The following is a 15,485-nucleotide window of genomic DNA, read 5'->3' on the forward strand; positions in this document are numbered from 1 at the left end:
AAGGCTTTAGCCCATTTCTCCCCTCCAGGAGTCACCTGTTTGCTTCTTAGAGGTATCACTGCTCTTCAAGTTGTTAATCTACCTCAGGAAAAAGAGAGCTGACCTTCTGAAAAATGCCACTTCCTTATCCCATGATTCTCATCTCACAGAAGTGACAAGTGTGGCTAACACCGACAGGCTATTTAAACTGTGTATGTGTAAATCTATAAATACATATGTTTTCTTCCTGGGAAATCCTGTGGTTACTTCTGCAATACACCCACTCTTTCTTTTTTCTGTTACCAAAGCCCTACAAGACTCCTTCTGTTCCTCAAGAACTGCTTTGTGGTGGAGAAACAGCGGAAGCATGAACCTTCGCCTGGATGTTTCACTTAATGGTATGATAGTTGTTCTAAGTGAGTCTCAGTGGTCAGACAGTTCTGAATTAAGACCTGGTTCTGGCATTCTCTAGTATTAATGTAACAGTGGGCAAATGACTGAAGTCCTCTCTGCCTCATCATCCTCACCTGCAAAATGTGGATTCTTATAGCACTTATTATAGGTAGGTGGTTGTGCTTTTGGAGGGCTAAGTGCCATAATGTGTGTGGAGCAGTGAGCATAGTACCCAGCTTGGTAAACTGTCCACCAAATAGGAACTATTGTTGTAACAATAAGCAGATGCATAAATGCTAAAATGTATTCCTAGGAAAAGTGATTTGAGACAATTATATTGTTTTCTCTGGTCATCTTACTGTTCTCTGTCTCCGAGGCAGTCCAGAGAGAAGCTGTCCTATTACTTGTCTAGGGGTCAAGTGGCTTCTAGGCTGTATGTTTTGTACTGATAAATGTAGACTTAATAAGGGCTGTAACCACAAGGCAGAAAAATAGGGAGGGGGAAGGAGGGAGGGAGGGAGGGAGAGGGAGGGGGGGTTGGAGAGAGAGAGAGAAGAATGAGAATGGGACCACTACAGTGACCACATTTCCTGGACAGAGACCTCAGAATATTAACCCTTGTAAACCTACCTCTTAAGTTACAGTTTGAAAGGATGTTGGTAAGTAATTCAGTCTAAGTGGGAACCTGAGGTCCTTATGTTAGAGACAAACCAAGGACTGAATTTAGATCACTCTTTCCCTATATATTATGTAAACCTTTTATTATGAAAACTTTCAAAAATCACAGATATAGAAAATCTAAACTAATGAGCTTCTATATACTCATCATCTAGCTTCAATAATTATCAACCCATTGCCTCTCTTGAAAAACTAGGTTTTCATCTGAGTCTGGATCATTTATACTCCTTCACAGAACTATTTAGAATCAATCTCTAACAGAGCACATACTCCAGGCAAAGAAATGTAAAAAATAGAAAGCGAAGAACACAGCATGAGAACAAAAGCAGACTGTCAATAAATGCCTAAAATGTTAAAAAAAAATTACTCTAGTTGTTTTTAAAACAGCCTGGAAAACACAGCTTGTTCCAAAAGGACACTATTCCTTTAAATTACTTACTGATCCCACCCAAATCTTGCACCCTGGCCAAATGCCTCACCACTCTTTAACTTAGTCCAATAAACATGAATGAAAGATTGCAAAAGATCCAAAGCAAAGACAATTTTTATTTCTCTCAGAACGGAGAAATATTCAATAGCCAATTGAATCCCCAACAATGGTTCTTGCTATTGGCATTTGCTTAACCAGTCTTTAATTCCTGTTTGACAAACTTGATAAGGTAAGACATAACTGCTTTGTTTTAATCACTTGTAATTGGACAGGCCATTGAGAACCGTGGAAGTCTAAATGGTTTACATACTTACTATGTGAAAAAAGCTTATCAAAAAATTGTATCCTCTGTATTATCTTAATTATTAGAAAATATGGATACTTGTAGAATTTTAAAATGTAGAAATTTAAATTGTATTTTAAATTATTTTAAAGTTAATTTTTAACTTACAGTCGACTGCATAGCACTACAATGACGTTAATATCCTCTTAATTTGAGAAAGTTTTTATAATTAAGTATTAACTGCAGAATATTTTAAAACTTGGTTAGTTTGGCAATTTGAACAAAGTATTTATTCATCATTTTATCTTCAGGTAGAAACAAATGTGATGCAAATACTCTGAGTAAAATTGGTAAACTCTGTTGAAAGATAATTTCATTTGTGAATTTATCTTTAAAGTCTGTTGGAGTTATTGATCATGCATTTATGCAAAATAAATTTTAGGAAAAAGGGCAAAAATATGGCATTTGAATAAAGATAATCATTGTTTCTGAATTTATAAAAGTTAACCAGTAAGTAAACATAGAGATTTTTATTCCTTTCATTTAACTAATGATATTTTCCCTGAAACCTATTTTACTTGTATATGATATTTAAATGAGAGAAAGGTGGGAATTTATTAAAAATGCAGACAAAAATCAGAATTGGTAAAAGTGATTAGAAATGGGTGGGCTCTTAAGATGCCAAACTAAACAATTTCAGGAAGATGGAGAAACTAAAGAACCAAAGAAAGAAAAGCGGAAAGGTATAAGTGTGTCCTCTAATACCAGAAAACAGAAAGGAATATCAAACTTTGGTTTGGGGGAGCTAAATAAAAAATGTTGGAGCAAATAGTAATAAAATACGAGATCTTGTGATTATTACTAAAGGTTAAGTTATGTTAGTGAGCATTTTCTATGCAGAGGTTCAAGTAGGAATTCGTGATTATATGCCAAGAAAACTGTATGAACAGGTGCTTAGTTTTGGAGAAAGATAAGTCTTTATTTAAAGTCAGCATTTTGAAGGCCCAGAATGAAGTCTACAAATGAGAAGAAAGTAGTTTTCTTCTCATGTTCCTGCATGGTTATCATTTTCTTTAGGGTTTTGAAGAGTCATCTTGATCATGTAGCTTGTAAAATCTCTCTTGCTATTAATGAAATTAAGTTCTCAGTCTCCTATTTAAAGAACTTCTGAGCCCTGACTGGTGTGGCTCAGTGGATTGAGTGCTAGCCTGAGAACCAAAGGGTCACTGGTTTGATTCCCAGTCAGGGCACATGCCTGGGTTGCAGGCCAGGTCCTCAGTAGGAGGCATGCGAGAGGCAACCACACATTTATGTTTCCCTCTCTTTCTCCCTCCCTACTCCTCTCTCTAAAAATAAATAAATAAAATATTAAATAAAATAAAGAACTTCTGAGAAGTTTCTTCTGGTATACACTCAACAAAAGAGAAAAGTCATATGTAATACTAGGGACATGGTGTTACTCCTTCCCCCCTCTAAAAATGCAATAGCAGCTGTATTTTGCTTCATAGCCTTATCCTTACTCTAATCTCCAGAACTAAATTTGGACATCTTTTTATATTCTTCTCCTTGTTTGGCAAGGGGATTACATCCAGAGGATCCTGAATGTCCTCTTTGTATTCTGTTTCCTTAGCACAGTTTTTGTTCTTTCTTTTAACACCCACCTGTCCTCAAACCCTTGCATACTTGGCTTGGACAGTAGTTGAGATTTGATCAAGTGCAGTACTTGCTAGCAGAGGTGCTCCGCCATACTGATAGATACGAAGTCAGCGTAATAAACTTCCTGCTAGATGGTACTATTTGAGAAACAGACTGTGGCACAGAGTCATTCATTGGTTCATCCCCAACTCAACAGCTTTGATTCACTTGGGGATTTCTCCATGGGGCAGGTATGAAAGAAGTCAGTCACCCATCTCATTCTTCACTGCTTTATATATATTTCTACCCCCTACTCAGAGCCCAGAAAAATTGTGCTCATGATTTCCCAATTCCCATTCCCTGAAGGCGAGGTGCCAAAGAAGGAAAATGTGATTCCTTTCCCAGAGCTTCTGAAGTCAGTATAGTTCAGGCAGGCAAACATTTCCAAACCATGCAGAACATTGGTTCAAAATAAGCTTTCTTTTATCCCCATTCTCAGGTATACTGAGTTAGCCATATCTGAGCCAGGGAAGTGAGTGACTTTACAAGTCATTTGGTGTATAGCTGGGCATCCTGAGTGATGGAGATGTGACTGAAGATTTTAATACAGGATTGAATTTTTTATTGCTAATCTACCAAGAAAATTAGTTTCACAGGGCTGTTCAGAGGGGGTACTTCCTGATTTCAAGCCCTAATTCTGTCCATTAGCTAGAAGAACATTGTTATTTAGCAAATCTATGTTTGCTCTCATATTCTTTTGCTTTATTGGATATACAGTTGTGTCCAGCTTGGAATTCTGGTGGAGATACAGTTTCCAAAATAAGAGTAGGAAAGAGAAATAGGATTCTATGGAAACAGAAGAGCAACTTATGATAATTTTTAACTTGAGTTCTGAAACTCACTAAAGTTATGCATGAAAATAGTAAGACCGAGATGGCGGTGGTTCTCTACGACCCTGTAAAAATAGTGGGATCATCAGGAATTTGTTATAATGTAAATGAGTGGAACAACCATTGATGGTCTGAATGTGGGAATGCCGAAGCAGACCCTGTGATTGAACCACAGTCACCATATAGAATGGCCTGAAATGTTGGAAATGTCTCTCCTGACTCCCACTTCGCACAATAAAATGGGAAATACAAACTACTTACATGTAACTCTTTGATTTATTGAAATATTCACTAACACATGTTTGGGTATACTGCCATGATTTATTTGCATTAGAAACTTTAAAAATCTCAACGTAAATATTTTTCTATAAATATGAATGAAAACTTTTTTCTTCTGTCAAATGCCAGTTTTCAATTCTGCTAGACTGGAATTAAAAATAGCAAACACTATATTTTATTAAAGTATTTATAACTGATTTTTCTATTGAAGGTGCTACAGGCAGATGATTTTTCACCATCTACCAAAATGTGGAACAGACATGTTGTCTTTTATCTCCTGTTTTCATCAGCTTTTATGAGTCAAACAACATATGGACAAAGAAAGAAAGGATCAAAGTCCAACTTACTTGCAAGGAAAAATAATCTCCAGGGTAAAAAAAAAGTTTTGTTTTTGTTTTTATTGATTAATTTTAGCTCCTAAAGACACTAATATGCATTTTTACCAATAGCATTTGATTTAAAAAGCAAATCACATGCATATGCATATGTGACATTCAACTTTGATATGATTATATTATGATAATGATACACCTTACATACTTCTATGGCATACCTATAAAAACATCAGAATTTTTAAAGCCATTGTGTCACAGATGGGCACAGGTAACCAGGTTCTTGGTGATGGGGACAAAGAATTGAACCGAACACCCAGAGTTTATAGCAGAGAACATGGGAGCAGGCCAACTCCAAGCAGAGCTTGACCTCATGGGCTGGAGGGACTCTATTCTTATAGGGCGGATCCTTCCTGGCTAGTTTTGGTGGGCTTTTACTGTGCATGTACAAGTAGTTGTATTACTTTAAAGCTACTGCACATGTGGTCTCCCATGATTTTCCCTGACTGGCCTCCAGAGAAGAGGGTCCCACAATGCTACTGAATTGACCCCCCTTTTTCCTGGGGTCTCCCTGTACTAGGTTCACCTTTCTCTTCGCCAGAAAGTTATAGCTCTCCATGTTAGAGATTGGTGAAAAGGAAAGGAATTATTTATTCAAGTTATACAGACTTAAGAGTAATGACTTAATGTCTTTATCAAGATCCCAAAGTCCCTTAAAACACCCACAAACACACACAGTCCTTCCTTCCCTTCTTTGCCCAGTCTGGGGTACGGTATCTCAGGAAAAGAAACAGAAGTCCATGGCTCAGGCAGCCCCTGGTTCTTCCCAGTAATCCGTGCTCAGCTGGTAGGCCTCCCTCGGTTCCCGGCACCATCAGCTGTGTCACCGGGATCTCCAGCTAAAGCCGAGTGGTGGTTCTTTGCTAAAGCCACATGGTGATTCTTCTCATGGCTGAGGGGGGTCCCTACTCTGGCCAAAGCCACGTGGTTCTCCCTCACCAAGGCTGCAGGGGTCCCCACTCTGCCAAAAGTGTGTGGTTCTCCTTCACATGGCTGCCACATCTGGGTTTATTAAAATCCCCGTGTCAATCTTCCTCTGCAGCCCCATTTTCCCACTCCTTCCACAATCAGCTACACTTGCCAGCACTCCTGTATCCTTCCAGCTTTACTGGGTTGCCATAGTGTAGTGCGTCTGGGCAGGTGTGGCCCCATGGTGTGAAGCCAACCATCTCCAGGCTCTCATGCAGGTGCTGTAACCAGGGGGAGTTGCCTCCCAGTTATGTCCTGGGTGGAGGTCACTCCCTTCTCCCTGGCTTAAAGCAGGGCCACAGCTATTTAACATATCCATGAAACCACTTAAAGGTTATAGATATGTTAAATGACCATGCCAGAGGTTAGCTGCAAAGTTGGTGCTATGCAAAACAGCTCTCAACGGCTCCCCTCCATGTGTTCCATCCCCCAACTCACCCTTTTGGGGGTGGGGTAAGGACATCTTATATATCTTTCTAATATTTCCTGGACACCTTGAGTTCTAGACCCCATTACAAATCCTTCTTTTGGGGCCCCCTGGCTGTGCCCTCCTACACTTATACATTTATTATGTCACTTAAACTTCACAGTAATCTTATAAAATAGGCATGACAGAGATTGCCACTTTCATATTATATAGATAAAGAACTGAGGCCCAGAGAGATTAAGTGGCACCCTCCAGGTTGTAGGTAAATTAGTAGGTAAATTTAAGATGTAATCTTAAATTTTCTGTTTTTAAGTTCCTTTCTCCCTTACTGTTGCTACAATGTGATGTATAGTCATTTTCTCCCTTAATTTCAAAAAGTTAAAAAAACCTGCAAAACAATATGGGGCCTCACCAGTATGACACACAGCCTAAGAAACCGGTAGAGTATCATTTACTTCCAGATAACTTGGTCCAATGTTTGTTGAATTTTTAAACCATGATGCACTCCCCCCTATCCCCATTTCAAGCAGGCTTTAATTTGGGAAGATGTTCAGAATATATGGTATTTTTTAAAATTATCATTTTTGATTTGCATGATTTTACATGAGAAAAAGAATGTATAGACTTGCAAAGAGACTTAGTTCTTTACACCTTAAACCCTACCTACAAGGTGCGCTCTTTCACTTCCCTCTGCTTTCAACAACAAACAGCAAACAGCACACTACTTATCACCTCAGTACTTTCCTTATGCAAAATTGTCTCTCCAGTGGTCCCACTTATTTTGCCTAATCAATTTGTTCTATTTCCAGACTCCACTTGCTTCATAGATGTTGTCTTCATCGTGGACAGCTCTGAAAGTTCTCAAATTGTCCTCTTTGATAAACAGAAAGATTTTGTGGCTAACTTGAGTGACATGATTTTCCACTTGAACCCAGTTCACTACTTGAAATACGACATAAAACTGGCAGCTCTGCAATTTAGCAGCTCTGTCCAAATCAACCCACCTTTTTCTTCTTGGAAGGATCTACAGACTTTTAAGCAGAGGGTCAAGTCTATGAATTTCATTGGACAAGGTACTTTTTCATATTATGCCATCTCCAATGCTACTAGGCTACTTAAGAGAGAAGGACGTAAAAGTGGTGTAAAGGTAGTTTTGCTGATGACCGATGGCATCGACCATCCAAAGAATCCAGATGTTCAAAGTATTTCTGAAGATGCCAGAACTGCAGGGATATTATTTATCACCATTGGACTTTCTTCTGTAGTCAATGAAGCCAAACTTCGTTTGATATCTGGGGATTCATCTAGTCAACCCATTCTACTGCTGAGTGATCCAGCCCTTGTAGATAAAATTGAGGATCGCCTGGTAGGTATCTGATGGGTTGGTTTTACATCCATATTTCTTGTTATAATAGTAATATTTCTATTATGAAGTCTATAAAAATAGATAATGAGTCAAAATATGAAAGGAAAATAACCCACCTTAGAAATGGAAAGAAGACTCTCTCTAAAGCCTTTCTCCATGTCCTGGATAGTTTACACCAGATGAACTGAAGCAGTACCAAGCTCATTCTCTGGAATTGCATTCCTAACTTTATTGCTAGTCAACGCTGAAGATTTGGGAAGAATTAATTTCTAATCACATAGCTCAGACTTCTGTTTATACATCCTGGGTTCATTGGACCCTGCTGACTTATATTCAATTTGAGGTCAACTTATGGTCTGCTGTACTTGTATTACACTGATCTTTTCCCTTTCTAGATATACAAACATAACTTTTGACTTTGTCTCACCATGCATTGCTCTATTATGCTCAAGCAGAGTTCATAGACTTCCAGTTTTTTAAAAAATTATCTCATTGTTTCTTAGGTATTGACTGTAAAATCACCTACAACCTGCAGTCACCCAACAGTTTCTCCTATCAAATCAATGAGTCCCTTTTGATTGGTCTGACTGGCTGTGTCCATGCTTTTTTCCTTCATTGGTGCTCAGCTGCTTGTAAGAACCTTTCCTTGCAGCTCTGTAAAATACAAGGCGAAGCCATGCAAACAAAATCCCCCTTCATAGTACTTCTCAAGGAAAAACACTCTGGAGAAATAGTGGCTGATTTGTTAAGTGTTAAAAATTGACTTTCTTAAAAGGATTGATTTTCTTTGATTTCTTAAGAAGAGGGCAAGACACATGTGTCCTTCAGGTACTGAGCATCTCCTGTGGCTGTTTTCCAGAGGCTGGGCAAAGCCTCAGGCTCCATTTCAGAGACTGTTTGGCTCCTTTGTCCCTTCCTCCAGTCTTTTCCCCAACATTACTCTCAATTTTTTTCTCTTTTTTTATTTTTATTTTTTTGTTACTCTCAATTTTTTTACTCAGTTGTTTTCAGCATGAGACCCTGAGTTTGTCTTATCTAAATAAGAATTATCATGTCTTGAGTGCTCTGTGTAGTAGGCATTGTTCTGAGCACTTTGACTTATTTTATTCTATTCACTGTTAACAACAATCTTGTGATGTAGGTGCTGTTATATCATCATTTTATAACTGAAAATTTAAGGCCAGGCAAAGACCCTAGAGTCTGCATGCTTAACCCTGTAAAGTCTTATTGAGAGGGGAAATAGTACAGTAGCTTGGGGTGCATGCCTCCTCAAAGCATCTCTTTTGTGAGAGAGAGATGTGCAGGGTGGCTGGCAAACTGCCTAGTCCTGCCTGTGCTGTTTAAGGAGTTCTCACTAGTGAACCTGGAACAGAAGTTTCCAGCATATTCAGGAGAGAACCCTGGAGGTGTGATAATGAGTTGCCTGTTGCAGACTGTGGAAGATGCAGGACAGGCATCTCCTTGTTTGGCCAGATGTGAAGGCTCGGAAGGTTCATAATCCCTCCAGCCACACCCTCACCAAGAGCTCCTGCCTGACTGAGAACAGAGTCTTGGCAGCAGACTCGAAGCAAGACTGCTCGTTTCTGGGGAAACCAACAAATGACCAAGCGTCCTAATGATTCTGCTCTTCCTTAGCATCCTGTGATTTCAGCTGTTTGTTCAGATGGAAGCTCTGTGAACAAGCCACTTCTTAGAAGGAGATGCTGCTTTCCAAACACTTCCAGAATCCAAAGGGCTTATCAGGCTCTTCCAAGAAAGATATACAAAGCTTCAGTGTTTCAGATCACCACTTCTAGGAAGCAGAACTTGACTTTTCATCAGACCATTGGAAACATTCCTCATCTAATCAATTTCTATTACATCCTTGGCTGAATTTTTAAATTTTTATTTTGAAATAATTAATTAGTTGACTTTTAAAAATAGGTTAGTTAATTAGGTATAATTTCCTTATAAAACTGCATTTACCTAAAGTACACAATTCCATGAGTTTTGAGAGATGTATACACCCAGGAAACCACCAACACCAGTAGGATACAGAACATTTCTGGCACCCCCAAAGTTTTCTCACAAATCTTTGCAATGCATTCTTCCCTTGCCCCTGAGCTACTGCTGATGTTGACTGCTCACTCTAGACTAGTGTACACATCCTAGACTTTTACATAAATAAACTCATACAGTGTGTACTCTTTTTGTAGCAGGTTTCTTATTCCCAGCACAATGATTTCAAAATTCATCTTTTTTTTGTATTAGGACTTTATTCCTTTCTATTGCAGAGTGGACTTTATAGTTGAATTTATGGACATGACTGTCCACCACGAATAGAATTTGCAGGAACCAAGACAAATTAAGGAAATCGTTGCGCATTCTTGGCACCTCTGGTAGGAAGTGTCATCTAAGAACCCCATGAACACATTTCTGTTCTGAATCATCCAAGGGAGACCTCTTGGTTCTGTTGAAAAATATTTTTACTGCTGTTGTATTATGATTTACATAACAATCTTGAAACCTAAGAAACTCAGCCCAATCTCCTGAATATATTACTTGGTCCTTTAGGAGAGCACGAAAGAGTATGTGAGATTAAAAAAGTACTTTATTCTATCATCTTTGATGTTAAATTTTTTAAAAAGCCTTTATGGGAATAAACATTGTGACAAAGTGGTGTCTTTCTCTAAAGATTGTTAAGAAAAACATCAGTTTGGTGTATCCCCTTCTTTACCTACCAAACAAAGATCAACTTGATAATTATTGTATTATTTTTAGAATCCTATGCTCTAGACATTTATTGATTATAGGTCACTTCCCATTTTTTTCAAGTCTTCCTCTCTTTAGAGCCTTATTTTATTCTCTGTTTAAGATTTTGTACTTTGTTAAAGCTGCAAATTTTTTTCTTCAAGTTTGCAATCCTTGCCTACTGAGTTTTTATTTTCATCCCATTTGCTGTCCTGCTATAGCACCTTCTCACATTTCCTCTCTTCCCTTCTCATAGCGTTGACCTCACAGTCATTCACAAAACTGACGATTCCATTCCAGCCTTCTCCTTACACATATATGCCATCACAAAGCTCCAGCTCCATTAACAAAGTGTACTTTCTTTTGCTCTAGTGAGGGCCTTTATCTATTTATCCTTTTCATTTAAAGTACAGTATCCATCCAGACCTTAATTGAACATGCCCTTCCCTCTGGCTTTGACCATGGTCCCCATGCAGCCTGCTGCCCAGTCTCAATGAAAGATCTCACTGTGCCCCAAGACCTCCAGCTCTGTCCATGTGGATTCCACTGTCCACTCTTTCTAAATGTCCTTCCTTACTGCTTCTTTTGTCTATTGCCCACACTAGTTTGGATGACTTTTTTCCTCATAAACTTTGACATACAGCACAGCATTCCATCAAAGAGTCGGTCCTTTGCATTCCTCCCTTCATAATTTCCAGAAAAATGCACCTATTCCAAGAAACTATCTTGTTAATGCCCCCGTTCCACCCCCCAGCTAGGATCTCCTTCCCACGCTGCTTGCTGTGAGCTGTCTGTTTTCTGTCACTGGGGCTTAAGACCATAAGTGCCCTTAGGGATGGAGCTTTGTTCATTGTTTGAAACAGTCTTATTTATTGTGCAGTTTTGGGTCCACTTTTGTTTCCATAGAAATGTAAATTCCAAAAAACTCAAATCAAATGAGTTCCAAAAATAATTTGTTAGTTGTGTTGTTATGGTTTTAATCCTCATGGCACATATTTTTAGACAGTAATATGGCGAGTTAGAAATTGAATTTTCAAAAGCAGGGCTAGAAAAGTATAAATTTGCACATTAGGCATGGTAGCAGCTAAATTCATGAGTTTAAAATTGATAAGGACATCCATGTTTGTTATGAAAAGATTGCAACATGACAAAACTTTGGATTTTTCTATATTTTGCTAGTTATTAGCAAATATTACAATTTGACTTGCATTGTAAGTTGTTTATTGTGTCTCTTGAACTCCTTTCAAATTCCCTTTCCCTCTCTTCCTGCCGGAGGAAAGCAAGCTAATGACATGTTTTAAATGTTTTCATAATTTGGTCACAATGTTGTTTCACTCAGTGTTCTTGGAAACCTTTTTATGTTGAAATATGTAGATATAATATGCTTACTTTAGTTGCTGAATAGTTTTTCATTTATTGATCCATTCTGCTAGTGGTGGATACTTTAATTATTTCCAATTTTTCACTATTAGAAACAATGAATGCAGAAACGTACGCATACAAGAATTTCTCTGTAGGGTATGTCTGGGAAGGCTGTCAGGACATCAGGTGGAAACTAGGGCTCATGCGGAGCAGCCTCGAGACAAAGCACGCTCATCTTCAGCTTTCTAGGCACAGCCAAAGGTTCTGGAGGGGGCAATGCTGTTCTACATGCAGACTGTCATTGTATCTCAGTTTCTATTTTTTCACGTGACCTGCCAGGTCTTAAAGATACATCTTTAAGACATCATCTGCTTTCAGCCTGGATTTATGCTGGCTAGTAATTTAAAATCACTGGGTGGGGAAGGGGTGGAGGAAGGGGACAAAGAGGACCACAGGTGAAACCCTGAATTTTGTATAGGGTCTGGGGACAGACTTTTACAGCTCTCAAACATGTGCAGGCAAACTTTCTCATTTTATATAGGAAAATGACCTGGAAAGAGTATAAGACTTGCCCAAGGCCACATGAGTAGTGAATGGTGGAAACACCATGAAAACCTTGGATGACACTTAATGCCCAGGCTCATTTTTCCTCCCATTAAACTGAGCTACTTAAAGCGTGCTGCTGTATCTTCCCTCTATGTTACTAGTTTGTATGGAAATAAAAATAAGGTAAAAAAAAAACTACAGGGATGTGGATCCTCCATAAAAGTACAACTCTGACTTGTCTTTAACTTCCTCACTACACCCTTCATTTTTAATATCTTGCAACCAATATGCTAGTGCTTCTTACTTCCATTTCAGTTTTATCATACACATGTTATACCTTCTGATTCAGTCACAAGGCATTCATCTGACACATAGTATCTACCTTAAGAAAGCAATAATTCCACCCATAAACATAGGTTAACTTTTCCTCAGGATTTGACTTCAGACAGGGCTTTCAGGGCACGTGTCAGATAAAACCACTGAACTGTGTTGTAAGGTGAGGCCTAGATAGTGGACAAAACACAGATTGAGAGTTTCTCTGAAATTAGGAATTTGAAGTAATTTTGAAAACTATTCTGGCCAACTCACCTCTGTGTGGATAAATATGAAGCAGTCCCAAACCTTGTCAGGTGACTCAGCCCAAGTGTGTGATTTGGGACAAGTCACAGCACTGGAGATCAAGTTTCCTTATTGCAAAATGAGAGGTTCGGCTTCTAAGGCTCATTAATACTTCCTGAAGTTACAAACCTAAAACGAATGTTTTGATGCCTAAGTCTTTGTAACTGGAAGTAAAAAATTTCTCATTGTGACTGATTAAACTTGTAGCCAAATTAAGCTTATAGTCAGATCATAGAGCTGACAAAGGAAATCAAAGGTAAGCATAGGATGCAACAGGATCAAGTTCCCAGAAAACAGAATAATTTTAATGTTAGTACCTTTCATGTCTCCTATTTTTATATGGCTCAGAGTATTCCTTGGGTCGGTGGCTGGTAGGCTTTATTGCTTTCACAAGGTTAGAAAGGCTGACTTGTTATTCTTCTTGGAAACTGCAAATCCCTTAGGGAATAATTAAGACTAATAAGAGTTGGAAGCAGAACCATAAATTGAGTTAATGTTTCATTCTTTTTTCCCTTCATAGGATATCTTATTTCAAAAGAAGGTAAGTACCACTTGCTTTGATTACTATGAATTACTCTATAAGCTTGCATTATCAAATCAGCATTGTAATTCTCATTGGAAGATAGGCGTGACTAAATAAAAATGCTTAACTATTTTTAGAAAGAGCCACACTATTTCTAGGCTGCCATCTGATTTCTTTTAGGCTACTATATCCAATGCAGGTTGGAAAATTAGAAAAAATTTAATGTGATTCTACAGACTGATTTTAGAAATTAATGATAACCAAAGGACATAGCTTTTGCTTAGTTTGATATAATTTCCTTTATTCTAAGCATGTCTCTGATACTAGTCACTTGCGGAGTGGGGGGTCCTCTACTTTGGGAGGTGTGCCTGGTGTTGGCCAGGGTTAGTTAGGCAGAATGCTCCAGTCTGAGACAAAGCTCAGAGTTGCCCCCTGCTGCCTGCTGATTGACTAACCTCATTCTTTCTGATGGTGGCAACCAGAGCAAGTGGCCAAGGAAGGTGGCCAACATTGGTTGGATAGTACTTAGCACAATAGATGACCATCAGCTTGTTGAGGACTCCTGAAGTGAACACGTGTTTCTTAACACAAAGAGTTTGGAACATCTGAACTTTGATAAGCTGCTTATTTAACATCAGAAAATTTACATGTAATATTGCATAAAATAATAGGAGCCAACCAAACCTCATGGAGCTGCAGTCCCTAACCTTTGTAGCACCAGGGACCAGTTGACTCGCTTGCCAGCCACTCACCTTCTGCTGTGTGGCCCAGTTCCTACCAGGCCATGGACCAATGCCAGTCCATGGCCCAGGGGTTGAGGATCACTGTTGTAAAGCACGTTTCATTGAATTGTATATACATGGTCAGATATACCATTATTTTATGTGCCATTAAGACAAGAAAAAACTCTGGCGATTAAACTGTGATATAGTTGCCTTATTTTGATTTTTCATTTTATACTTATGTGAAGAGTCCTTTTAGTTTTATTTAGATAAAGATTTTAAAATCCTGTATCACTTTTATACACACATATATGAGAATATATAAGCATACTAAACTGGTTATTTCTAAAACTTCACATTCAGAATCTATATCTTCTGAATCATTTTAGTCTTAGAGTCATCAATGTAGTTGTTTTTCTATAAAAGAAGTACATCAAAAGCATGGGTGATACAGCATTTCTTAAGAGTGTTCCAGTAGTGTCTCTGGAGTTTTCTTCCATTTCATTCTGTATGTTTTGAAGTGTAAATGTAGAAAATAGCAACTTCATCATGATTGGGTTTACTCTGATTTCAGAGGTGTTATAATAAGGAAAAATGTGCATCTTAGAATTGATTCAATATGTTTTAAGTCAAATGCTTTCCTTTGCTGAGTATTTGATATTTGTATATTATTTAGCTCTGATGTGTTATATAAAAGAGAAATAGCAGAAATTCTGAGTCCACTGAAAGTATTTATCTTTCCCTTTTTTAATTAGCAACTAGATTATATATATATAAAAGGAGGTCTCTTTAATTTAACCATGGCAATATTTAATAATATTTTATTACCTGGTTCTTATTAGATATGAATTTTCCTATAAGAATTTAATAAGAAGAGCAAAATCTCCATAAAATTGCAAAGTAAAATTTCTTCGAGGGAGTGTTCTATTTAGTAATGTACTGAATGAGATTTGAAATTCTGCCTTTCAGTGTGTGTTAATACTATATTTCATTACTGATTCAGTGTGAACGCAACATCTGTGAATGTGAGAAGGGGGATCCAGGCGATCCGGGGCCCCCGGTAAGTATATTTCTTCTTTGAATTTAGGATCAGTTCAGGAGTCCCAGGGATGATCACGCTACTCACACTTGCAAATATCAGGACTATTTCATACTGTCAAAAAGCACTTGTGTGCAAATAACAGCAAAAAAAAAAAAGGTTTTCTTTCTTTTTTTCCTAAAAGGATACCTTCTATCCTTAGGAATAAGCCTGGGATTTTACTG

The 15,485-nt window shown here is 38.1% G+C and overlaps 1 protein-coding gene across 1 annotated transcript in view; it reads left to right on the forward strand.

The window, feature by feature from the left end:
- Positions 1-1,603: 1,603 nt before the first annotated feature.
- COL28A1 (collagen type XXVIII alpha 1 chain) overlaps positions 1,604-15,485 on the forward strand; it is a 151,881-nt gene continuing 137,999 nt past the window's right edge. Inside the window, exons 1-5 of the mRNA XM_045827928.1 lie at positions 1,604-1,709; positions 4,779-4,938; positions 7,165-7,721; positions 13,498-13,518; positions 15,226-15,282. Coding sequence (XP_045683884.1) covers positions 4,815-4,938; positions 7,165-7,721; positions 13,498-13,518; positions 15,226-15,282 — 759 coding nt within the window. The 5' untranslated portion in view covers positions 1,604-1,709; positions 4,779-4,814. The remainder of the gene's footprint in view (positions 1,710-4,778; positions 4,939-7,164; positions 7,722-13,497; positions 13,519-15,225; positions 15,283-15,485) is intronic.

Source organism: Phyllostomus hastatus, unplaced genomic scaffold (assembly GCF_019186645.2).
Source record: "Phyllostomus hastatus isolate PE091 unplaced genomic scaffold, TTU_PhHast_1.1 phas_scaffold_78, whole genome shotgun sequence".
In the NCBI taxonomy this organism is placed as follows: Eukaryota; Metazoa; Chordata; class Mammalia; order Chiroptera; family Phyllostomidae; genus Phyllostomus; species Phyllostomus hastatus.